This window comes from Pipistrellus hanaki (assembly GCF_964339955.1).
Source record: "Pipistrellus hanaki genome assembly, chromosome: 17".
In the NCBI taxonomy this organism is placed as follows: Eukaryota; Metazoa; Chordata; class Mammalia; order Chiroptera; family Vespertilionidae; genus Pipistrellus; species Pipistrellus hanaki.
Genome location: NC_140519.1, coordinates 32,687,492 through 32,714,818, shown reverse-complemented (window position 1 = coordinate 32,714,818; position 27,327 = coordinate 32,687,492). Strand labels below are relative to the sequence as shown.

General features: G+C 34.7%; 1 protein-coding gene across 2 annotated transcripts in view; it reads right to left on the bottom strand.

The window, feature by feature from the left end:
- Positions 1-27,327, bottom strand: part of CSMD3 (CUB and Sushi multiple domains 3) — a 771,720-nt gene that overhangs the window by 289,050 nt on the left and 455,343 nt on the right. For both annotated transcript variants that reach the window (XM_084864313.1, XM_084864314.1), the window contains 6 exons: positions 25,272-25,410; positions 21,246-21,433; positions 16,526-16,714; positions 12,701-12,817; positions 10,458-10,673; positions 8,664-8,852 (listed from right to left, as the gene is read on the bottom strand). In XM_084864313.1, the coding sequence (XP_084720439.1) occupies positions 8,664-8,852; positions 10,458-10,673; positions 12,701-12,817; positions 16,526-16,714; positions 21,246-21,433; positions 25,272-25,410 (1,038 nt within the window). The remainder of the gene's footprint in view (positions 1-8,663; positions 8,853-10,457; positions 10,674-12,700; positions 12,818-16,525; positions 16,715-21,245; positions 21,434-25,271; positions 25,411-27,327) is intronic.

Genomic DNA, 27,327 nt, shown 5'->3' with positions numbered 1-27,327 from the left:
AAAGGTTAATATTTTATGTCTGCAGAATTCCGTAGCCAAGTGTAAGAAAACATCAACTGTGCCCTAGCTGGTTTTGCTCAGTAGATAGAGCATCAGCCTGTGGACTGAAGGATCCTGGATTCGATTCCAGTCCAGAGCACATGCCTGGGGTTGCGGGCTCGATCCCTGATAAGAGGCGTGCGGGAGGAAGCCAATCAATAATTCTCTCTCATCATTGATGTTTCTATCTCTCTTTCCCTCTCCCCTCCTCTCTGAAATCAATAATATAACAAAAATATCAACTGGATATCAACTGGTATGAATTTAAAAGGTATAGTAAAATGCATGAAATAAAACTGCCATCACATCTGAAACACAGTCTTTGTAGACTAATTAAAACTAGTAAAAAGAAAAATGTTACGTTACCTCCACATTGAGCATACCAATGATTGAACTAGGATTCAGAGAGACTACAAAGAGAAGGCTTGTGTACAATGCAGAGATATTGAAAACTGACTTATAGACAGAAATTCAGTTGTTTGTGGGAAGGTTAATAATCTAGCTCCTTAAGACACACACACACACACACACACACACACACACACACACACACACACAGGAAGGGCAATATTTGAATTTTGCAAATATCTTCCTAAAGCTTTGTTCATTTTTCCCCGTGCCTTCTCAGTAATTTACTTTGACATTTTTTATGATTACCAAGGCCATTGCTTATTTAAATAAGCACACTTTTTCATCCCTGACCCATATGTCCCTCTTGATTCTGGATTTAATTTATGGTACTTATTTTATGACATTATATTATTCCCATGGTAACTGTCTTGATATAATAAACAAAGGAGGATGACTTCAGCTCTTTTGTCCTATAGTCAAGGAGATGGCTTTCAAATTGGTAAGCTTGAACTGAGGAGAAAACAGCTAAAACAGAAAAAATGATGAAAAAATAAAATTCATTTATGACATACCCCTGATTAAACACTGAATTCACTTACTAGGCAGAATAATCAGTCCTTCCTACTCTGCTGGACACACGACAACCCAACTCCCATTAGTGCCACTGAACTGAGGGCTGATTGGTTCCTTAGTACAATGCACTGTTACTAATTGATACTTCTAGCCCATTCCAATGTTCTTTCATCTGGTTTCAAAGCCCTAGGTACATTTAAATATATCTAAGCTAAGTACATTACCAGATGACAATCAACAAAACCATTTATTACAAATCAGCTTCTGTACTAATGACATGCACAACATTTGCTATTATTTTCAATATTATGAGACTGAATTGGAGATATATATATATATATATATATATATATATATATATATATATATTACAAAAACAAATAGACACACGAACTGTATAAAAACATGGAATTAGAAGTAGTAATTTTAAAACCTTTTTTGCCTAATGTGACAATGACCTTTCTTCCCAGTTTAAAAAAGCTTTTAGGTGCTGTGGGTCTACTGCAACTTCAATTAAATCTTACCCTCTCCTGAGACTAATTCAGTTACAAGTAGTAATAACATTTAATTATCTCCTCCAGTTAACTACACTGCCAAATGATAGTATTTCCAGAGCCACAGATATCACCGTTGTAAACAAGAACTCATTCAGGATCAGACGAGACCATGTATGTTCAGGTGGAAGAGGGCATGGAGGGGATAGATGGTGTTGGAAAGATAAAGTAAACAAACAAACAAACAAAAAAAACCCCAGAAGTAACCAGTTTGGGGATATGTACAGAGTATCAGAACCACCCTGGCATATTCATGCTTTTTTTCTTTATGGCTCATATTTGCATACAGCAAACATTTGCTTCACATCTAACCTACTTCAAATACAAATTTCTTTAATATATTCTCCTAGGGAAAATTACTTAACCTTCCTGTGCCTTGGTGCCCTTAGTCCAACTTCATAAGAGCATGCTAGGTAAATAGTAAACACAGAGCGACTATTAACTTTTATTATTACCTCGGGTAAAATATTCCTCTTCTGCCACTGATATGTACTAGGGTCCAGTCACCTTCAAATTAAGTAAGGCTATAGTAGGCCAAAAACCAAAATTAGTTTTTCTAATGGCAAAGCTGACAAATTGCATGATTTATAAGTTATTACATTTAGTTTTCTTTAAAACACTAATTGCAGGTCTAACCATTTCCCTTTCTTTCCGGCAGGTTTTCCAATGAGCCTGGGCTAAGTGCATAAGAAGAAGAGGGTGAAAGAAGAGTGCGCTGTAGGTATCCCTGACCTTGGGCATATTCTCCACAAGATAAGGAAGAGGTTCATTCAGATTGTAGAGAAAGCAAGTTTCTGTGGTTCTTTGGTGAATCTTTCTGGTGTGAGACCTTCACTGTGGCAACTGTTTCAAGGACATGATCCTGAAGCACAGATTCAATAATGTGCCACTTTTTGCCCCTGTTCTGCAGCTCAGTTCTCTAAGGCAGTTAACTGCCCCTCTTGTAATCCCAAAACTAACTGTTCCGATCAGCAGGCAAATTTTGGTTTGCAACAATATTGATAGTCAGAGAACATATACGGGGAATGAAGTGTTTTTAGGAATCCACTATGTTGTCATCATAAAATTTTAAAAAATGTTCAAAGAAACTTGATATTCTAATAAACACAGAGAATCATCTCAATGAAAGAATCCTTGTGAGTGAATCGATCTGGATAGCTCTACTCTGATTAACTTGGTACAGGATGATCACATTAACTTCATTTCATACTGTCTTATGCTCAGAATGAGCACCTTACGATATGCCAATATTTATGGTAGACACACAGGAAGTGCAAAGATAACTAAGATACAGCTGCCACCTCCAAAAAGCATGTATTCACTTGCCAGCTACAGTATAATAAAAGTTTAGTAGCTTATCTACTAATGGACCACCTAGAGATATAAAAGCCTAAGCAACTGAATGAGCAAATGACTGAACGACCTGTCAACTGATTGCTGTGATGCACACTGACCACCAGGGGCCATACACTTAATGCAGGAGTGTGCTCCCATAGTGGAGCGCGCTAGGTTGACCAATGGGTGCCAGATGCAGGGCTCACAGCTCGCTGCTGCAGCCCAGAGACTCCAGAGGAGCGGCAACAAGCCTACCAAGCAGCAACAGGCACAGTGGGACCGGGATAAGCAGGAGCAGCAGATAGCACTGGACTGCAGTTTTTGGCCCGATCCCCATAGGCTATGCCGAGGTGCACAAATCTGTGCACTGGGCCTCTAGTTTAGATAATAAAATGCTCTCCATAAATCCATGCATTTGTAAATCCCAAATTAATGAAAAAAGTCATAGTTTTTGCTGAAGTTCTATTAAATAGGAGATGTACATTGATTCTTTACATTGTAGATACTCAGTTTCTATCAAGCACATCTTTTCTTCCTTCATTTTTAAAAATTTTAATAAACTTTTCATTTTAGATTAGTTTTAGATTTACCAAAAAGTTTCAATGCTAGTACAAAGAGTTCCCATATATGCTGCATCGTGTTTCCCCTATTAACTTTCATTTTTAAACATAATAATAAATAATGATCGGCATATATCATCTAAAAAGTCACAAAAGTGAGAATACTATATTGATGTGCACTGTAGAGTTATCATTTTTCCATTTGATTTATGATTACAGTAAGATGTTGTTACTTGCCCAAGGTCAGATAAAAAATTAATGACACATAAAATTAGATACAGAAGAAGATGTGTTAAATGGAGAATTCTAAGAATGAATAAGTGAATATCTTTAAAATGACTTCAAAAGGTGTGGACTCTTGCCTAAGAAAATCAGGACTAATATTAACTTACTAATCTACTTTACAAATTGTTCTTTTGTCAGATCCTTGCTAATACACAACATAACCTGGGTTAGTTCTTGGTATATTTAGAAGCTGAGTGAAAACATGCAAGTTTTTTCTTGATTAGAAATATGACAATGAAAATGACAGTTGTGGGTTTTTTTGTTTTGTTTTGTTTTGTTTTTATAATGTGACCTTCACAAAAAGAAATCAGGGACTTATTTCCTGATCCAAAACAAAACAGCTTTATGAAAGCTGATTACTTATTTTCAAAGTAATCAGCTTTCATAAACTTGTTTTTTTTTCTCTGTGACATTTGGTTGCTACTTAAAACGGTAAAAGGATATTCATTTCCTTAGAAACATGGCTCTCCAGGAAAATCACTTACATATAAAATATCTTTACTAACATAGGATTTTACCTGTTATTTTTATCTTTTCTAAAATGTAAAAATCTAAGAATATTTTTAATGTGAAACTTTTATCTTGATCACTAAGTAGTAAACGAGGTTGTATGTGTACTTACAGTACTTAGCTGCTGATAGCACACTAAAGCTTGCATCTCCTCCTCTTTCCTCTCCTGCTGGGTTGTGAAAATCACTTCTCACAGCTATCAGACATTATGGCTCTCAGGAGCACTGACAATATGGTGGTGGAGAGAGTTACAGGCACAAGGAAAAGGGACAAAGGTTCGCTGAGCAAGTGTCCTGGGTCAATGAGTGCACTGGGTGATTTACTAGTACACATCTCCCATTGCTTAGAGCTATAGCTATCTTGCATCATGGATGTGGATATCCACTTTTCTCATTTGAGAACACTTGGCAGGAAAGAGGTCTGAACAACTTCCAAAAGGCCACACAGCTTAGGAAAGCCCGGAGGGTAAATATGAAGCATGTGCTTGCAATGGAGGCCACTGCTTAGAGGGTAGGATCCCTGCTTCTGAGTGGATGGTATGCTCTCCATTTCCATCTTGATTTCTATCGAGATTCTTCTCCAGCCTCCATAAATTTCCCTGAACTTAAGTAACCCCAGATAAATGGGTCAAGGCTGTCGAAGTTTCCTCCAACTAAAATTGAGGATAGAGGACGGTATAAGTCATCTGAAGCCAAGTGTCAAGTGTAATTAAGGTCAGATTTCCCTCTATCTTCCTGAAGCCTCCAGTCAGGGAAAGAGGTGTGTTGCTGTAGACCAAGCACAGGTTTGAGACAAGGACAGTGTAATCGTCATGGGTCTTCCCCTAAGTTTGTGTTTAACCTTGAGTTTTTTATGGACATTGCATTTTTACTGATAGTTATGCTAAACCTACATTCACAGCATCAGTGGATTTTGGGGATGAGATACTACATGATATAATTCTTTATAAATTGTAAATACCCTAATATGGTATTAATATATTTTAATATTTGTTAAAATATCACCTTAAAACAAACACAAATGCAAAGGTTATTCAGGAAATTGCTTAAATAAAAGTGTTACTTATTAATAAACTGACACTCAGAATTAAGATAATATTCATGTAATTCTATCAACAGAAACTGAAAGGCACCCACTAATTTTATAAACTAAACGTAGAATCAAAACTAAACATTCATAAGCAAAAAATAAAGGCTAAAAGGTAAGTTTCCAATTTAGCTTTATCAATTACCTGCCGTACTTTCAGTCACCTGCTTACTCTATAACAATGTAAGAATAAGTCATTTTAGTATATTAGTTTTAAACTTGACATAAAATTTAAAAACCTTAACTAGTTTTGGGAATGTATCAATTATTTGCACATTTAGGAAAAGACCATCTGGATTCCAAACAACTAAAACAGAAGTAAACTTTTGAAATACAACCTACGTATAATATGGCCGCTATAACAAACTTTCTAAGATGTTGGCAATGCTTAGAACTAATCAATGGCTTTTATACAAGTATGGAATACAGAATTGGTATTATAGGTATGTGAAATGAAACAAAAAATCTACAAAGAAGTAAAACTGTTCAAATAAACTAGCATTTAGAAATGACTTATAACTTAAATGTATACCTACAGTGGAATTTATTCAGGTCCATACACTTAATTGTAAATTTCATAAACTTCAAAGCAACCATAGCTCATTTGGAATGGGGAAATTTTCCATAGAAATAATTTTTCTTTCTAAATTTGCCCCCAGGGTGGTTTTATTTCCTCTTTCCCATTAAAGATTTAGGAACCAAAAAACCTTCTCTCAAAAAAAAAATTATTTAATAAAATAAAACTCACTAAGTTACTTTTTTTTGCAAACACAGATTTTCATAAATCCACTTATTAAAATTTATTGTAAACATGGACATTAAATCTATACATGCAATGATTTCTTTTCAGCCTGCATAACAGCCTTATGCTTGGAGAGAAAAGCAACACTAACTTTTTATAGTTCTGTATGACTGAGAGTCCTTCAAAATTCACTTTTTGCTAGACCTCTTGAGATAAAATCCTCTGGTGAGGAAAAAGTTTGGTTTTGAAATGTGAGACGTTATATACAAATCATATTTCTACCATGTACAACCTTGATGCTCTTGGTTGAATAAGTTACTTAATACTAAGGCTCAGATTTTCTGATGAAAAATGAGGGGAATAACAAAACAGGATTGAAGTAAGGATTCAATGAGATGATTATAAATAAAAGAGCCTAGTAGTGTTTTGTGAAATGCAACCATATTCCTACTACTATTGCTTTTATAAACTAAATGTATAGTTTGAATAGATAGCCAATTATACTGAAAATATCCTCTCTAATAAAAGATAAGCATGCAAATTGACCATACATTGGCTATGCCCACCAGCCAATTAGGGTGAGTATGCAAATTAACCCAACCAAGATGGCGGTTAATTTGCATCTCCAGGCCAGAGTGAAGACTGAAGACAGCTTAGTAAGAAGCCAAGCACTGCAGAAAGGAGCGAAGCTTCGAAGAAGCAAGCAAGCAAGCAGGACCGTGGAGAAGGAAGGGAAACAGTTGGGGTCAGGGAGAAGGAAGGGAAGTAGGCAGGGTGTTAAAGAAGAGAGAGAAGCCTGAGGGGCTGCGGAGAAAGAAGGGAAGCAGGCAGGGTAGCAGAGACCTCAGCAGGAAGCCCTATTACAGGAATCTTCTTGCAAGGGGCCTCTAGTTGAGTCATAATAACATCTAAGTTCGGGATCCGTCCTATGTTCCAAGGACTGTGCTGGGTATCTGACTGGCAGAGCTAACCTCTTTTAATCCTCAGAACTGACTCATGACAATGCACTAGGTGCTACTGTTGGAACCATTTTGCAGATGAGAAAAATCAAGTTTGGAAAAGTGAAATAACTCAATATTAAATGACCAGGATGTACACCCAGATACTCTGCAGCCCTCATTTGGTCTATTCCCAAGGTTCTTATTAACTGGCCTTTGAAAATACACCAAACAAAAATGGAAATGGGGGCAATACAGGTAAAGAAAGGAATTCCAAATCTGGCAACAGCAGAGGAATGCACACACACACACACACACACACACACCAACAAAACAAAACAAAACAAAACAAAACAACAACAACAACAAACTCAGAAGAACTGCACCCTACATAGTTTCTTGGAAAAATGTTTGGAGAGAGTGGCTGCTCATCACCTCTCAGCTTTAAGCCTCTGAGGTTGCATATGCCATTTCTATAGAAGTCTGTGGTTTTAAAAAGAAATGCCACATGGTATGTTAACTTATTTTTTACATAACCAATCGGGGTTGTAAAAACAATACAATTACTATAAAAGCCTTCAGAACAATATTAACCTGGAGTATCATTTTTTGACTTGATTTGGAGATCCACAGGAATATATTGAATAAGGCACATGAGGTATTTTCCTCTTCATTCTCATTTTTCATCTGAGACTTCTATAGAAAAGGTCAAGGTCCTGAACCACAGATCAATTTGCTTGATCTTGTAGCATATTATAATTTATACAAATCCACAACCCACAATTAAATTTATTAATTGTAAGTTATATGCTTTTGAAAGTTTTAATAGTTTCATGAAATAATTGTAAAATGACCATTCGTACTTGTTCTGTCAAAAAATAAGTACTGATAATGGCTGAAAGGCTAATGACCTGAAGAAATTTTGGCCTCCTTATTTGTAATTTAAATAGAAAATGAATTAAATCTTACTAAAAATGTCCTTCATTTTCTTTATAGAAATGTTTTATTCTTTTTATCAATCAAAACATTCATTTCCAAAGGTTAAGGTGGTAGGTCCCAACTTTCAATACTTTAATTATTGCTATTCTTTATTCTACAACATGAGTTGCCATATTAACTAATCTAAATAATAGATTAATTTTATCGATGTTTACATTGAGTCAATCAATACACACTCCCATCACCCTTAAATTATCTTATCTATTGGGTGTCATTTCCCAAGTACTCTTGTTTCATTGATGTTAATTCTATTGTAAAATATTATCAAAACTTCATTCAGAAGTTAGAGACAATCACCTATCAACAGAATACAAGAATGCAATTTTCTGTAAGGTTTCTAAATATGATGCTTTCTGTCTGTCTATCTATCTATCATCTATCTATCATCTATCTATCTATCTATCTATCTATCTATCTATCATCACCTAGCTATTGATCTACCTTCTATCTATTCATTCCTTATACCCACCATTTAAAAACAAATTTAAAAGCATGGTTGCTTGTATGGAGCAGTTAAGAAGTTAATTGAGGTACACCAGATTGCCAAGAGGAAAAGAAATTGAAATAACTTATATGAAATAAATGAAGAAATTCAACAGATTATTTAAAAAAAAAAAGAAGGGTGTATAACCATGCAACTCCATGAACAGTGACTACACATACAAGCAAATGAAAGCAGCTGACCACGTACCCACACACCTTGGCAGAGGTGCACTCCACACTCGGCGGCCACCACCAAGACAGATGATCTCTGATGTCCCTTCCAGTCGATAACCTGATGAGCAGGAGAAGGTCAGTGTGTCACCAACTCCAAAGTTGAACCCAATTCGGTTACCATATTGAGGAATTCCAGGATCTTCACAAGGTTCAAGGTTATATTCTGTAAATTAGTGGAGAGGAGGACAAAGAAAATGGCAGTCACTTTTTAGGAATAGACTTATACTTTATAATCCTGGATGCTTTTAGGGCTTAGTAATACATTAAAAAAGTAACTATTGTCTAGTTAAGAGAACGTGCAAATGGCCCACATGATTTTCTTCTTTTGTAAAAGATCTAATAATTCAATTAATACTTTTATTTGGAAAATTCAATATAGATGATAAAATGTCACCTTCTGAGTGATAAATGGAAAATGTAGCTATTTATCTTATTCTTTCTTCTGCTTTAGAAACATATCCATTTTGTAGGGTTTTTTGTTTTTTGTTTTTACTTATAAAATTAAGATAATTGATGCATATTTTCAAAAACACACACAAAACGTCTGGAATTAAATAATTTTGGAATGCATTTTACCTGATGGCTTTAATCTCATTTCTCTATTATACAACAAATTTAATTAGTTCATAATTTAAAAACAAAACAAAACATCTGACTTCAGATGCAAGCATTTATGTAAGACTGAAGTGTCCTCACACTTTTCTCTCTCTTACATTACAGAAGCAATGAATAAGCATCATGAAAATGAACAGCTAAACACTCTTCAGAGTATGAGAAAGTAGAGTGGATTGAACAAAAAATGGTAATTTATATATCATCCTAAAAAAATATAGCTTACCTAAAAATATTCCCAGAGCACAAACTGACTATGTAATTGCAATAGTGAACAAGAGGAATTGTTTCAAGTTGATGACCATTATTGCATTGCTTAAAAACATATTTGTACATACTTTCAATATTCTAGCCTAAATTGTCTATGCTCATTCACTACTCATTCTGGAAAACCTAAATTATATAATAAGACAAGTATTTTTATGAAAATATTAAAAAAATAGTTGAAGAACAAGGTTAGCTTTTGTATATATATATATATATGTATATATATATATATATACTGTGAATATTAAATTTTTAATATTAGCAAGTTGGTATAAGATTTATTTATCATTTCTGCATTAAGAAATAACTACTTTTCCACAATTCCATTCAACTCAGCCATAGAAATTTAACTGACAAGAACAGTTTATATTTACTTTAGTCTTATAAATTTTATTTTCTGTAATCCAAGTCTTAAAGTTGCCTATAGATGAAGTTATTCTAAAATAAAAGGAGAAGCACATTAATCTTTCTTGAACATTTAGTTACAAAAGAATAAACTGCTTGTCTCTATCTTGGCCTATAAACTTTTTCAAGACACATAAAACTAGACTATCACTGGCTTAAGTCAAATTTTACTTATAAAGCCTAATTGAAGCTTTAAAATATGCATTTGAATTTCTATTTTAAGTTCACTGGGCATTTTAGCTAGTTTTTCTCTCTTTTAAAATTCTACAGGTGTGTAAGTTAAAAAAAGTAACTAGTGGATTTTTTAGCAAATTAATTAATTTATTCAAAGTATTTCAAATGTTCCTTAAAATTCGGTGACATTTATTTACTACTTTTTAAAATTACTTTTATTTTGTCATACATAAATAATGTTCATTCTTTTTTTTTTAAAGTGATTTTTTTTGTTGTCAAAATAACATTTTTTACTTGACTATTTTCTTACCAGAGAATGTAATATTGAATCCCTCATAGGATATTGAGAAATCAGAAATGAAGCGCAACTGAGCCCTGAAATTCCCATAGAGGCCAGCATTGATGGTTGAAGGAAGCTCTGAGCCGGTCAGACGCGCCAGTGGTTGTGTGAAACTCCCGTTCTCTGTGATCAGTAAGTAGTCGTGATGGTCTTCCAAATGAAAGGTGTGAAAGTTGAACTGCACACCTAGTAAGAGAAAGAGGAAAATTAGATTTACAACATATACCAAAACAATCAATGAGTTACCAAACTACCAACAAAAAAGGACCCTCTTCATAACCGATTTCTGAAAATGAGAGGCACTGCTATAAATTTTTCCAAATGTACAGTATAAAATTATCTTTTTTTTTTCCCTATCAGCATCCTTATAAGAAATATAGTGAATCATATCTTAGAAACTGCTGGAAATAAAATTTAAAAACAGTGACTGAAAAGAAATAACTCAAGTTTTCTGAACATTTCAAGGAAAATGTATATTCTCCATTGGTAATAGAACTACAGCTTTCTGGCCAACATGGTACATGCCTCCTTGAACAACATAGTGCTCAACTTCCAAAGCAAAAATAAAGAGGAACTATTTGTTAAATGAATGTACTGGCTCTCTATTTATTTATTTTCCACGTACTTCAATCTGTGCATATAATATACTGGAAAATGCTCATTGAATTTTCACAACCTGAACACACCTTTGCAAATGCACCATAGTCAATAGATAACTTTTCCAACAAGCAGAGCTCCCTTCATTAAACTTTTCTATCATTTCATGAGTTTTTTAAATGAATAAATTAACTCTTTTAAAATATTAGTACAAGCAGATTTTCTGGTAAATAAGTTTAAGTCATTTTAATATATTAGGATGACCATTTCCCCATAGTTAAGTTATTGCCTTCATCACTTATATTGCTAATTTATTATTTTAGTGGTGTTACATGAATGAACCATATTTAGTACTACAGGACTTTCATTTATTTGTTTAAAGATGTATTAAAATATATCATATGCACAGTGCAATATTATACTCTATGTGAGTTATATCTGCAGCTCTGATAAAAAAAATTGAGACACAAATATTTCTAGAATAAGGGTAAATTTATATGGGAATATAATTTTAATAAATAATCATAAACATTTTAATATTCAAGTAGATATAAACATGGACTTTACAATTAAGTGCCTCAGCACTACAAACCATCTTTGTATTTTTAATACAAACTTTTGAACTTTTAAAATCAACCTCTTAACACTATGTCAGAGACAAAAGCCATCTGTTTAAGATGTTGTTGATATGCAAATTCCAAATAACATTAGCATAACACATCAAAATGAAAGAGTTACTAGCTTCCTTAATTAGGAAAGTATAGGGAATAAGGTTGGTCCATGGGAGAGGAACACAAAGATGGAGACTTGAAGACACCAAGTGCTTATCTTACTTGTTCAGAGAATAGAGAAATCTCCAGGCTGATGGGAACAATGAAAACAGCCATAAACCAAGGACAGGGGTATCTCTAGCCTGGGCAGCTGGGAAATCAAAGGCAACTCCAACCAGCAAGATAAGGGGGGGAGAAAGAGGAGGCATCACTTGGGCTTTGAGCTTTGAAACTAATTCTATGGAGCAGAATGGCCAATGAGGAAAGCAGGAGGGTAGGGGACAGAGTCCCAAATTAAGGAAAGGGACCAATTAATAAGGTCAGATTCCAACAAAGAACTACAGCATACACAAACTGGAGACTAAGGGACACGAGGCAGGATTTTTTTATTTTATTTCTCCCATTAGAGAGAAAGAACAGGCTTCTCCCATTGGGGGGGCCCTCACCATGGCGTCCCCTTTGGGGACACCCTTACCCAGATGGAGTTTGTATTTGCTTTTAATAAACTTCTACATTTTTTTTAAATTAAAGAAACCTTTTGGTGTGTGAGTTTATTCTTCAAACTTTATGAAGACAAGAACTCTCAGGAAGAAAAGTCTGTACCCCGGAACCCCAGGTTTCAAAAAGAAAGTAAGTCTTTCTTCTCACTATTCTGGTAAAAACATGAGCACATTATAATACTGTAGAAAAGTAAATATAATCCTCTGTTGCAGTTACTCAAAGTAAATTTTACTAGTGATCTATTTTTGCTCATGCAAAAATTATATGGTAAAGGATAATGCAATAACTAGAGTTGCAATAAGAACTCAGAAGAGAGCCCAGTTATTATTCTACGAGGAAAATTACCTTTTCCATGGGTTACGTCAACAGTCCAAGTACAATTCAGAGAATTTGGATAAAATTCTGGGTAACCAGGTGATAAGATTGTTCCGCTAGGCCCTCTAACATCGCCTCCACATAATGCTGAAAATACAAAGAAATCCAGTCTTATTAACATCCATACTTAGAAAGACAGAGGCTGAACAAACCAGTCCCCTCCCTGGAGTCTGGTTTTCTTAGCTTAAGCTACTTCCTGGTAAATAGCAGGAGTGTGTAAAGACCTCCTCCAATACTGGGATATAGTTTCATCCATTGTAGCAGCACTAGAGAAGAAAAGGGTATGTAATAGCCTCAGAGAATTAGCACTGGCCCCAACAGAGTGTAGCTCAACTTGCCACATTTGAATCTGAAGTACATACTTATACAGTTCTAATTATAAGCAGCATTTGCATATACTGGTTGTGAATTAAACATGAGCAATTAATTGTTTAGCAGCCCCTCTTTTACTAAGCTTAAAGAAAACAAATTGTTAATTATAGAAATGTTTTTTTCTTTTAAATTCTTAAAGGGATACCTGCCATTCCTCCTAGAATTCCTCTTAAATTATGCAAGGAAGCTGAACATTTTGAAGGCTGCTTTTGGAATTCTGAGTTTCTATGGGGAATATCATGAACAAAAAGGTATTGATTTTTTATTTATTTTTATTTTTTGAGAGAGAGGGTATAGATTTTTAAGTAGATGTTCCAGATAATGAAAATAAATAAATATTTATGAACTGAGGTCAAATAAATTAAATTTTTATTCACTGTTCATTTATTCAAGAACAAATTAAAGTCTATATAATGCCTTCAATAACCATCAGTGGATAGGGTATGCCAAAAAATGGTATCAGTGTTGTAGGATGGGACATACCCCCAGGATGACCTTTCCTCCCCTAGCATATCACTAGACATGCAGTTTAACCCCCCTGACCTTTCGTATCACTGGGCATGCACTTCAAACCCTCCTCTGACTTTTCCTCCCCTGACATGTCAACAGTCATGTGGTTGGAACAAAGGGTCTGGAGAATAGCTTCATATGACTCCCATACAATTCCTTACAAAACCACTTTCTTCAGCATTAAGTCTTCTCCATAATGAGGTTCTGACCCACATCAAATAATCTGAGCAATGAAACTTGGGTCTGTTAACCACAGAGACAGAGCTTTGGTCAAACTAAAGGTAACATCTAGGCCTCAGTTTTGTTTAGCTCCAGTCCCACAAAGGCAGCAAAACCAGAGGAAGCCACACCATGACTGACATCAGGATAAGATGCAATGACTAATGACCCCTATCCTGGTGCTCACCAATCAGTGGAAACCAAGACCCTGAAAGGACACACCTGGGAAAGCTAATGAATATTCTATTGAGAGTCTCCCCTGAGACTTGTCCTAAAGCACACCCCCCCCCTGCTTTAAAAACCCTTAAGAAGAAGGACCCATGTACCCACTCTCTATCTCTAGAGCATGCCTGTGCCTTCTCTCTTAGGTGCTTTTCTGTGCTTTCTTTCTCCTAAGCTACATGGGCCCTTCCTTTGACTCTGTAACTTTGTAACTTGTTTCCTGAGTCCACCCAGGCCACCTGACTCACTTCTTCTACCTCTGTGACTTTCTAAATGAACACCCCCTTGTATTTGAGTTCTGGCTCTCAATTCTCTCTTAGCAAATCTCAAGGACCAAGATCCAACTTCACAGGTAACATCTGATATTGTTCAGCATTAACAGAAAGAATCAATTTATACTCAGAAATATACGTACTCAGATAATATAATTGAACTCAAAGTACTCTTTCCATATGACATAATTGATAGCAAAAAGGGCAATGCCCTGTTTTTCTATCACGCATTTCAAGTAGTGCAGAGTATCCATAAACTATTAAAAGATATGTTTATATAAAAGTCTTAAAATAAATATGTGGTATCACCGAGTAAACAAATCTATAATTACACTTTCATTTTAAATGAATTCAGGATACTCTGAACATGGAGAATGTGGACTGGAGGCAGTGCAGTAGAAGGCCAGTGCATAGGATCTGAATTTAGGCTGTCTGAGTTTGAATCCTGACTGTGATCAGCTGGTGGGATGACACTAGGCAAAGCGATGAATCTTTGCCTTCGTTTTCTTGCCTTTACATGTAACTTAGTGGTAGCCTGGATTTCCCCCATGTCTTTCAGGCAAATGGCTCCTGCTACACATAAGCTAATTATTAGAAAAATTCTGCTTGCAATAAGAGTTGATGGGATAGTGCTGTAACCCCCATTTACTAAATAGTTTTGCTTTTCTTAAAACCATATAGAAGTTTATCTCAGATTTTTACATTCTCTTTATTCTATTTCTCTTTTTATATTTATTTTTACTGACTACATTTTCCTAATTTTTGGAAAATATTTTCTGCTTTTCAGTAGTAACAATCAAAATAAAAACACTTTTCTAGCTTTCAATATTATATCCTTTTGACCTAAATTACTTTAAACCCAATTCCATTATAAGTTAAGGTTGACAAATAACATTTTGGGTAAGACTTGGAATACATAAAACACTTTCCTGTGGAAAGTAATACTGGGTGATGTTCAAATCTTTCCTTTTAGACTGATCCATAAGCAACTAGAGCTGGATACTGATGATAAAGTTAATAAAACTAGTTAATATATATAAAAAGTTCTGCTTGCAGCTTGAATGTTTGGGAGAACAACCCTATTGTCAGGAGGTGCCTATCCCAAAGAGGAGGGAAAATAAGTACAAAAAAGGACGGTTCATCAACGTTTTGCAGTGCGGGAGCCTCAAGATGTGACTGAGATAAGCAGGGGTCCATGAACTGAAGGACAGGAGAGTTAGGGATTTCAAGCTCTTCCATGGATCCCTGATGGTGCCTAGATGTCACCAACCCCCTGTGCCTTTTGCCTAAGATCCAGGTAGTCGAACAACAAACTCTGCTTTTATGCTTTAAATCCCGTTAAAATGGGGTTTCTGTCACTTACCCTCACAAGAATGCTGACTATTATTAATGGTACTGTACCAAATACAAGGCAGATATGCTGATGATTTTTTCAAACCCCTTGTTATAAAAATAAATTGGACGAAAGCGGCTACTAAAAATGATGGCACCAACAGTACTTGAAAATGTAATCATAAAAGGAACAATGAGATCTTCCACTTAAAAAAGTATAGAAGCTGGAAATAGTGTTATAAATAAAAATTAAAACCCAGAACTAAACACTACATGGATTTACATTGTGTGCTTTTTTAATAAAGCAAGTATGAAAGCACTTTCTAATCTTAAGGAAGCAGTTCCTGCCATTGTGTTTTTATGTCTTTCCTGAAAAATGAAGCATTTCTGAACTATTCTCCATGGAAACAAAAACTAATAAGGGCATTAGTATGCTATTCATCATGACCAGCAACATGCCACAACAGGGCAGTCTGGGTACCCTGCCACTGTGCTGGGTAGCTAGCTAGCATTTGGATTGGTACATGCCGCCTTCCAAGGCAGGGGGTAAATGCTCGATTCCATTAGTGCGTTCATCTGATACCAATTTGACATTTTCAATGCTATTTTGTCAAAAGGCCCACGTGCACGATATACACTTAAAATGATTTCCTCAGCACTTTAAAAAAAATACAAAGAACTTCCTATGTCTGTGATAGCTTTGGGTGATTATCGATGTTCATTCTTTCTTTTCTTTATTAATGGTTCGATAACATAAAATTTCCAAAATAGAAAATATTCATAGTGAAGTCTTGCCTCTTATAAAGGCTGTATTGATTCCTTTTTGGTTTATGAATCAGTTCATTTTGTCTATTGAATAAATCCTCACCATCACAGGTTGGAAGTGGGTGACTCCACCAGTGGTTCTTTTCACAGAGAAGGGGCTCTTCATGGCTTAGCCTGTATCCGGGGTCACAACTAAATGAAACAGTGGATCCGATTGAGAAATCATAACCATAGCGACGGCCATGTACAGGGATGCCAGGGTCCAAGCAAGAATAGGTGTTCACTGTTACACCTGGAAAACGAAGAGTAAGCTTGATGGGAATCAGATCTGCTGAAATCAATTTCTATCTTCACACAATTGTAAATGATGATTTTTACTAATACATGAATGCAATCACAGCTCTGTGCTAAAACCAACAGTTTATTTAACACATTTGTTTTAATATTTCCCTTAACCTCCCCACAAAGATCAAATTCAGATCATTTTGTTATATAAAAACTCTATGAAAATATATAGTAGTTATCAAGCATTGTATTATAATAAATGCTATCTGTAATCATAGCATTAATTAATGTTTCTTGAGCTTCTTCTATTCCAGGAACAACACTAAAAATTTTGTAAAATTTTCTTCAGTTGGTTGTTAAAAGAATCCTAGGAAATTAGTTTTACCGTGAACGTTTCATTTGATTGCTGGGTGACTCTGACTCTGGAGGCCTTGCCAACATCCAATGTCACACGTAAAATTTATTATGTGTTTTTAAAATTCTTAATCAACTTTAAATGGAAAGTTTATCATTTTGATAGCAAATATATAGGAGAGTAGGGGCATTTTGCCATATATGAAAGTGTGATCACCAGTATCTTTATAAGTAAAACTGTGCAACTGCTCTTGTGGGTACTTGATGGGACTTTTACTTTTTTTTTTTTTTTTAATATACCTTTATTGATTTCAGAGAGGAAGGGAGAGGGAGAGAGTGATAGAAACATCAATGATGAGAGAATCATTGATTGGCTGCCTCCTGCACACCCCCACTGGGGACCGAGCCTGCAATAGGATATGTGCTCTGATTGGGAATTAAACTGTGACCTCCTGGTTCATAGGTCAGTACTCAACCACTGAGCCATGCTGGCCAGAGTTGATGGAACTTCCAATAACCTGTAGTGTACATTGGTTATAATGTTCATTGAGATTTATAATCTTTACCTGAGGCCATATCATGACTATGCCTTTCCCTTTATTTTTTTTTATTTTTTTATAACATTATTTTATTTATTTTTTTTATTATATTTTATTGATTTTTTACAGAGAGGAAGGTAGAGGGATAGAGCGTTAGAAACATCAATAAGAGAGGGACATCGATCAGCCGCCTCCTGCACACCCCCTATCAGGATGTGCCCGCAACCAAGGTATATGCCCTTGACCGGAATTGAACCCTGGACCTTTAAGTCCACAGGCCTATGCTCTATCCACTGAGCCAAACCTGTTTTGGCTGACCTTCCCTTTAATAAGACATGTTAGGTTTCAGAACCTTGCCACTGTTAGTTTTGGGGCTGTGTAATTATTTGCTGTGTGCCTGACCTGAACCTTCTAAATGCCAATAGCACTCCTGCAGTTATGACAATCAAAGATATCTCCAGATAGTGTCACATGTCCCCTTGGGTGCAAAAATGCCACCAGTTGAGAACTGAGGTAAAAGATAAAATAAATAATTATCTTACTGTTCCTAGATGGGGGATTTAGACAACAAATAACCATGTACTTATTTTACATCCCCCCAAATAATAATTAGCATTTAAAAAATTATATATCATAGAATCATCAAACAGACTACGGAATCTCAGAGGGAAGATGCAAGAGGGTGGGTGAGTGGGAAGTGATCTACCAAAGAACTTGTATGCATATATGCATAACCCATTCACACAGACAACACAGACAATAGGGTGGTGAAGGCCTGAGGGGGAGGGGCTAGAAGGGGTCAATGGAGGGGGGCGGAGGTGACATATGCAATACTTTCAACAATAAAGATTTAATTTAAAAAATTCTATATCATATAAAATCCTATTAATGAGAAAGTTTTTATTTGTATTAACTACACAGTTTTAAACTAAAGCTAAACAAAATATTTTTTAAAATAAAATAATTTTAAAGAGATAAATAGTACATTTTAAGTGTATTTATCAACCACATTAATTTCATTTAAATGCTGTTGTTTTTAATGAGAAACTAAAATGTGTCAGAAAAATTTATGTTCAACACAATTACTTTGACCTGATATATCCCTCTTCTAAATGTGACCATTATTCTTCTAGGCACCCAGTTCTTTGAAATACTCATCCATCATGAATCCCTCTCAGAATTTTTTTTTCCCCCCTCTATAAAAATGTCTGAAATTCACCCTCACTGAAAAGCATAATGCAATTTATCCTCACCCTACTCAAAGGCCTGCATCACTTCAAGTCTAAAACACAAACAATAATGTCTGGCCTTTGTTTCAGTATCTTTGATCTCCCATCTATTTTATATACAATTTTGGACATCTATATCCCTAATACCTGTTATTTCATTGCTTTGTACCTTACTGTTAATGGCACCATGTTTAAAGTCAGCACTCTTAAATTTAAGGCTCCCAAACTGAACTTAATATTCTCAACTTCCATTATTTCCCCATATTCATTCTCCATTTTCAGTCAGGTGATTATCTTAATTAGTTTTATGCTTTATTTCTCTGCCAGAAATACCCTCAATTGTCCCCTTATTTTACACAATTGCCTCAATCTTTGATAGACAAGCTCAGATCTCCTCTCCTGGAAGCCTTGATCTCCTAATGCGCCAAGTGTATGTATGACTTTCCTTTAATCAGGACTCTTATGTTGGAGTGATATCTTAAGAATTCATAGAAATGAGGGTTTGATGGGGTCACACAAATGTAAATTATGGAAAAAGCAAGATCAAGCCAATTTAACTAACCAAAAGTGATTTTAATTCTTTCAGATTACTCAGAGCAGAGTTCAGTGAATAGTATAAGGTTGATCCTTTGATTTGTCCTTGCCTTTCCAACTGATAGATGAAACAAGAAGATATGTTTCTTTTATGTTTCCAACTATACTGTACATATCCAGCAGTCACACAGTACATCTACAGAAATATTTCATAACTGATTGACAAGCAAATAAGTCAAGGCAATGCAAATGTTGCAAAATTTAGAAACTCAGAAAGGTCATGATGAACAGATAGTATAATTTACTGATAAGTAATCATTAAAGTTACAATGTAATTGCTTGTTAAGCAGGTTTAGAATATTCTTATGTTTTGGAAATGTACATAATTTTCAAAGTTCATGTCATTTTAATAAAATACATGATCACTTTCTCATTTATTGTATTTTACAGAACTTGCTTTTTACTGAAGTAAAATCTCAAAATAGGTTTTCTGCTTATTTGGTTATTCGATGTGTGGATGAAAAAGGGGTGTATGGAAAGTAACCTCACAGACTCATCTGGTCAAAAATTCCTATCTGAGCAGGTCATGGTGAGCAGTCACATTCCAGGCTACTTTTAGTTAAAGGTTTATCTTTGGTTTATATGACTATTTTAGTAAAAGGTTTATTTTTGCCTTAACCAAGGTCTGTGCATTGTTTTTGTCCATAGGTTATAGCACAACATTGATTTAAACATAACCATTCTCAAGACAGCACATAATCTTGTTAGCTGTCCTGTAATCCAATCCCACCTTGCTTTCTCCCACCTTCATGTAATCTTCCTTGCCTTCCCTCTTACCTAAATGCAACAAAGAAATTGCAAACTGCCATTCTCTGAAGCATTTCAGATCTTACTTTCTGGCAACTGTCATTAGTTTTGACTCAAACTCATAAAAATTCTCTACAAGTTTGGATCTTTCTTACCTTGACATTCTATATAATAAAGAGGCAATATGCAAATTGGCCATCACTCCAACACATAAGATGGCCACCCCCATGTGGACACAAGATGGCCATAACAGATGGCCAGTAGGTGAGGGTAGTTGTGGGCAATCAGGCCAGAAGGGGAGGGCAGTTGGGGGATGATAAAGCCTGCAGGGTAGGGCAGTTAGGGGCAACCAGGCCGGCAGTGGAGGATAGTTGTTAGACCCAGGCCTGCAGGGGAGGGCAGTTGGGGGAGACCAGGCCTACAGAGAGGGAAGTTAGGGGGGACAATAGGGCCAGCAGAGGAGCAGTTAGGAGTTGATCAGGCTAATACAGAAGTGGTTAGGAGGGGTCAGGCTGGCAGGTAGAAGCAGTTGGGGCCAATCAGGCAGACAGGCAAATGGTTGGGAACCAGCAGTCCTGGATTGTGAGAGAGATGTACGACCCTAAATGGGCAGTTGGATATCCCTGGAAAGGTCCCAGATTGGAGAGGGTGCAGACTGGGCTGAGGGACACCTCCCCATGCATGAATTTCATGCACTGGGCCTCTAGTATGTAATATAAACATATAATCATTTTAACTCTGAGTTTCTCTACCCCCTCCCATTATAACAACTGCTATTTAAATTGTACTTTTTTTTTTTTGATATCTAGTATTTTCCAGAATTGGAAAAAAAAAAGATTATCTACTCATGCATATGAAAAATATGTCTTTAGAGATGGGTCTCTGTAGCTATGGGTTTGTTTTGTAACCCATTTATAAATATACAACTTGCAACCTATTAGCATTCTCATAGGTCAAGGAGAGCTCTGATTTAAAAAAAAATCTACTTTGCTAAATAATATAATGCTAAATTTAAATGTAGAGAAACAGAATAGGAAAATAAAAAATAAAAAAAAAACATGTTGTCAATACTTACTTTCATAATGAATCTTGAAGCCATTATTAGAACGGCTGTTGTCTGTTGTAAATAGAAGGTATATAAAATTACTGCTACTAAATAGAAACTGGGGCACTTGTGTGCCATTGTAAGATCCAAGCAAGGGTGATAGAAGATTTGGCCCATCATGAACTTCCAGAACATCATAATTTAGTTCAGTCTGAAATCTAAGAATAAGAGACACATGTGAAATATGTTTATTAGCATAACACTATATAGAAAATAATACCTTAGATTGCTATTTCAATCACAATTTATTTATTTTTTATTTTTATTTTTTACCATTTTAGAATCTGCTTTAGCTTATTAAACCCAAGTATCTCTGTTTCTATCCACTCTGCTACTCGGGCTAGTGGCTGGTTTTATTTTTAGATATTTGGTTGTTGTTGCTCCTACCATTTTAAATTGTTTTTAAAATAAGATGCCATTATTTTGTAAACTGCAATCAATACAGAGCTCCTTTAAACATGCTTAACATGTAAATAAAATAGCATGTTGGTTATTTTTTAAAAATTTCTCCCTTGCATTTCAAGATCATACCATATTCTAAATCTGGATCAGAAATATTAGCTGTGGAAAAAATTCACATGGAATCATGGAAAACTGAGGATTTCATTTCATTGCCCATAATGACCCTATAGACCAGGAAATTCTTTTCCCACTTTCACCCAGGTTTTCCTACAGATCTTACAGTATTCATTCAGCTTAACCATCTCCTCAGGAAGCCTTTCCATGACTTCATAGTGTAGATCAGTTCCCTCACTATATTGCCACAATATACTGTGTCTTTTGTGACATTAATCATAGTCATGTTTGCTTATTTAATAACCATCTCCTTAAGAGTCCATAAACTTCATGAGGTCAGACAGTGTCAGCTTTGCCAATGCTTTGCATGTAGCAGACATGTGATGAATATTTATTAGATAAATATAAATGAATGAATCAATGTATTTTAATGACAAAAGGATCCTTATTTTCTCTAGGGTTGTTACTAACTTGATTAAAAAAAAAGCACTAACTTGGGACATTCCAATTTTAATTATGCATTTTTATCCTTTTAATATGTATCTTGCACTACATTGTCAGTAACAAGTTATCTCTGGTACACTTTATGAAATAATTTTGAGTTAAAAAGTCCACTAATGTTCAAATAATTACTTTTATTGTCATATATACTAGTCTTTTCATCATTACAGGCATAAAATAAATTTTTAAAAAAGCAGACAAGTAAAACTCAGAACCTGGTCATGACAAATTGAGTGGAACATTTAAAAATTAAAAACTTAACTTCATTATACAATCTTTGATATTATTATGAATACGGCATGCAAGTAGTCAAAATTAAGTATGTAATTTAATGCTGTTAAGAAATACAATTGGAACACCTTTCAATATGTGCTACTGTGACATTCTGTTAAGCAACACACTTAGTAAAATGAATGGATTTCTATGTTTATCATACTTTTCATTTCACAACCTTGAATATATTGTATGTGTCTAAAATAATTTTCCAATAATATAATCTTGAATAGGAAATGTACAGGAACACAAGTGTTTGTATAAGAATGCACAATCATGCAACTGTGCATTGTGAATCCATAATTGGTTGTTTTGTGGTCTTTCTATTGTAGTATGGAAATTGGAGTTTCATTTTGATAGCTAGTCAGTTGATAATAACCGAATTAAAATGCACAGAAGAGTCAGGGATTACTTTGAGCTGAACCATAAAGAGACTTCATTCTTAATAGAATAGGACTAGTAACTGGTGATACAGGGAACATTGTGTAGTAGGAGTGAATCTTTATATAGAAAATCATCACAAATTTGCCCTAAGGGACTATAAAAATTCATTATACTAACTAAGGGAATATGATAGGGTTACACAATAATTTGAATTTCATTTTGTATTTTAAAATTGTTTGTGTAAATGTCTCATCTATTGTTGATTACATTAATACATGTATTGTTTATCATAACTTATAAAACCACTGGATGATATTAAAAAATGAAGCAGGATCTAATCTTACCTAATTTTTGTTCTTTTGAAAACATTCTTAGTATTAATTCAAAACTGTTTTGACCAAATTCTGATAGTTCTCATTGATTAAAAAACAAAACAAAACTGCTCTTTGGAATACTGATACTGATAGTTTGTGGTCAAATAGTTGAAGATAGGAAAAGGAATAGAAGAAACAGAATAGAGGATGAGTTCAGTTAGGAGCTGCCATAGATTGAGAAAATTTAAGAACTATGGGAAGATACAAAGCAAAAGTCTATCTGTAAATGAAAGGATAAGACTTGTTGTTTGACTATGCTAGGAAGAGATAAATGCTAAAAACCACCACATATGCCCATTGGTATTATTGGCACTCTGCATTGTATTTGATACAAAATTATATTTCTAAAGATTTCATTCATTTAAGCTATTTGAGACAACCTCAAGAAGCTAATGGCTTATATTTACAATGTTTTTAGGTTTTATTTCTGTAAATTAATTCTAACCAATCACTATGCTGGACAATATTAGAAGAAATAAAATTAAAAATATATATGTCACCATGTTAATTAATATTATCTGATACTTAAATTTTTTTCAACAAGATTAATTTTAGTTATTCATTAATACTAGAAAGTAAGTAACATAACTTTCTAATACATACAATTTGTTACTTGGCGCAACATGCTATTAAGACATATTCTCTGAATGAGAGGGACTATTAAAGAGTTGGCATTATCCTTAAAAGAGCTTGGCTGGAATTCAGGAGATGAGTTTTTTCAAGAACATAATTCTTGTTATATACTTCATAGATAACTTCTTTCTTAAAACAATCTTCAGGGGAAAATGAAGCACCAAGATATTATAAGGTCACCAAACAAGGAAGTGATAGATGATTTCATCTATTTGACTTGAAGTGACTATTTTATGCCACTACCCCAGTGGATAAAACTCTCATTTATTTTTTGACTTGCTTTGATACTGAACTACTATTAACCATGTAACAGCTTTCTAAGATGTATATTATTTTAAGGAACTAGTTTTCTGATGAAGTACATGGAAGTACATGGTAGCTCCAAAGCAAAATCACATACCCTTAAAGGGTCTTTGGAAAGAAGAAATGGAAGATATTTGATTTTTCTTTCAAATAGCTCCAACTCAAGAATATTATTGGCTATGTGTCTCATTTGACAAATTCAATCATCAGAACCTAATTCCACTGTATTAATATATTTATATGCTTATCACATAAATGCAATGCTTGCAGAGGTTTCTTTCTTTCCTTCTTCTTCTTCTTCTTCTTCTTCTTCTTCTTCTTCTTCTTCTTCTTCTTCTTCTTCTTCTTCTTCTTCTTCAGAAAAGGGTTTGGAAATGCAATGAACAATATAATTGGGAAATACATTAATCATTCTATTTGGATTTCTCAATAGCAGTCCAATCACAGATCAGAAGCTTCATTCTTTTAGTTATTGATGTTACAATCTTTCACCATACAGATAATTGTAATACTATTTCAAAATCAGTAATACTAATTTTCCTAAGAAAAATATCAACTAACAAATCATTAATATGAATTAATTTGATAAGAGTCATTTTTCTGAAGGACTTGTATATGTGTAGTGTAACTGCCATAGGATGCAGCAAAGTATTGATTTGAATGTGTTATAGCATCTTTGCCTCCTGAAATCTAGTACAAAATTCACAGGCCCTTCAGAGTATAGGACAACTAAAGTAATTAATTTTAAAGGTCACACATTCATTAGTCAGTAATATGCATATATATTTAAAGCTCAAAGGTATCTCAATAGTGCTGATACAGCATTAAACAAATAAAACACAGCTTGAAAAACAGGCTGACATGTTAAAAGGTAGGCCAATCACCTGAAGCATTCAAGGCACAACAATTGACTATTGGAGTGAAACTTTCCAATGATTTGGTAAATAACATGGAGGAAGTCAACTATTCCTTTACATAATATCTTTTCAAGGTTAAAAGAAATTCCAGAGACCTTTCAAATGTAATTTTGATAGAGTGTCCGGGTTCAGCTTCAATCACCCACTCACAATTCAAAGAGTTTTTATAGTATCCTGGCCATCCTGGAGAGAGAATCAGTCCGCTGGGAGCTGAGAAATGGCCACCACATGGAGCTGAGGAATGAAGTCAGAGAGTGAAAAGAGCTTTCAGAACAAGGTGCAGAAACTATTCCTAGTACTATGATTTGCACAGTGAATCTCTGCATAGCCTTATTAAATGCTTCTTTATGCAATTTTAAAAGTAAATTGCCTTCAGTCCTTTTACTCTTGAATGATTATTTTCCTTATAAAGGTAATTACTTTTTTAAAATATGGCATAACTAAAATAATAATAATAATAATAAAAGGCATAGCTATATACTCAGCATGTCAGAAAAACTAATCATTTAAAGTTCCCTAATAATATCCCTTAAATACATTCTTGTGCCTTCATCATCCTTTTCATCTTCAAAGCTTGGGGGAAAAAATATGTTAGCCTGTTTCTCTCTCTTTCATTTTCTGATTTACATTTTCAAACACTGCTAATTCATGCTACCCTATCTAAAACTTTAATTTTCCTTTTTCCAGAGTCCCTACTACTGTTATGGCCTTCATTGATTCATTGATCTTCTCTGACTCCCCATCTGCTAATGGCTCTCTTGCTTCAGTCCAGCTGTCAGAGTGTTCTTCAAATTAAGTTTCATCACACCATTCCCCTTACTAGACATGTATTATCATAACTTTGCTTTTAGCATCCAGGTTATTGAAATACTTATCAAGTATTCACTCTTGTGCTTTTCCCCACACTTACCATTGAAACCATAATGATTTCATTAGGTCTCTTAGTGTAAGCAGCTCATTTTGTAGATAAACGAAGTTCTAAGAAGAGCAACTTGCCAAAGTTCACAAGATTTGAAAGTCTCCAAAGTACTTTCAAGTCAGGTTTTACAAAATGAAACCCTAAAACCTGTCCTGTATCATTATTCCCTGTAGTATTGGTAAATAAAACTATCATCCATGGAGTTGCATAAGCCAGAGAGCTATAGCAGTCATCTTTCATATTTCCATTATCCTTGCATTGAATCCCTTATCCAATCCAGTCCAAAGCTTATATATATTATTGATTTCAGAGAGGAAAGAAGAGGGAGAGAGAGAAACATCAATGATGAGAGAGAATCATTGATTGGCTGCCTCCTATAGGGGATTGAGCCTGAAATTCAGGCATGTGCCCTGACCAGAATATGAACCATGACCTGGTTCAGGTTTATTAACCTTATTCATAGGTAAATGATCAACCACTAAGTCACACTGGACAGGCACAAAGCTCACTCTTATTCCTCTATTTCTATAGTCTGTAGCTGCCATATAGTTTAAATTGCTATCATCTCATCCATGAAGTAAACCCTCTTTACTGACAGTCCTAACTGGTCTCTTTAGTCACATTAGCTATCCTCCATAATGGAGACAAAGTGACTTTTTTAAATCACAAATCTGACTATACCCTTCAATGGCTTCTTTTTGTGTTAATAAAGCCCTGCTTGATCTGTTTTTTACTTCCTAGCTGAGACTCTGACCTTCTCCCCTTTCTTCTGCAGCCCAGCTACATTAGTCTGCTCTGTACCTTCAGGGGGTACACATAGTAAAAAAAGGAGTAAAGTGTACTTGAATTGTTGAAAATTATTCAGGAAGAAAAAAACCACAAGCGTATATCAGCTTTTCAACACATTGGAGATCATTCCCAATGACCTCTCATGTTGTATTTTTATTTTCTTTAAATCCTTCCATTTAAACTTTATTCCCTGTGTTTTTATTTTTGTTGTTTATATGTTTCTTTCTGTTTTACCTAACAAAATTTGTAAAAAACTGACATTATTTTATATTTTTCATTCTTCAAATAACTTGGTGTAACCCAAATAAAATAGTAAATATTTATAAATTGTCCTAGAAATCAAGCATTACTGAACTATATCAATTTGAAAAAAAATTATGTAAAATTGCCAGAATTTATTGCTTGTATGAGAAAAAAATCCTTTCATATAAAACTAAACTCCC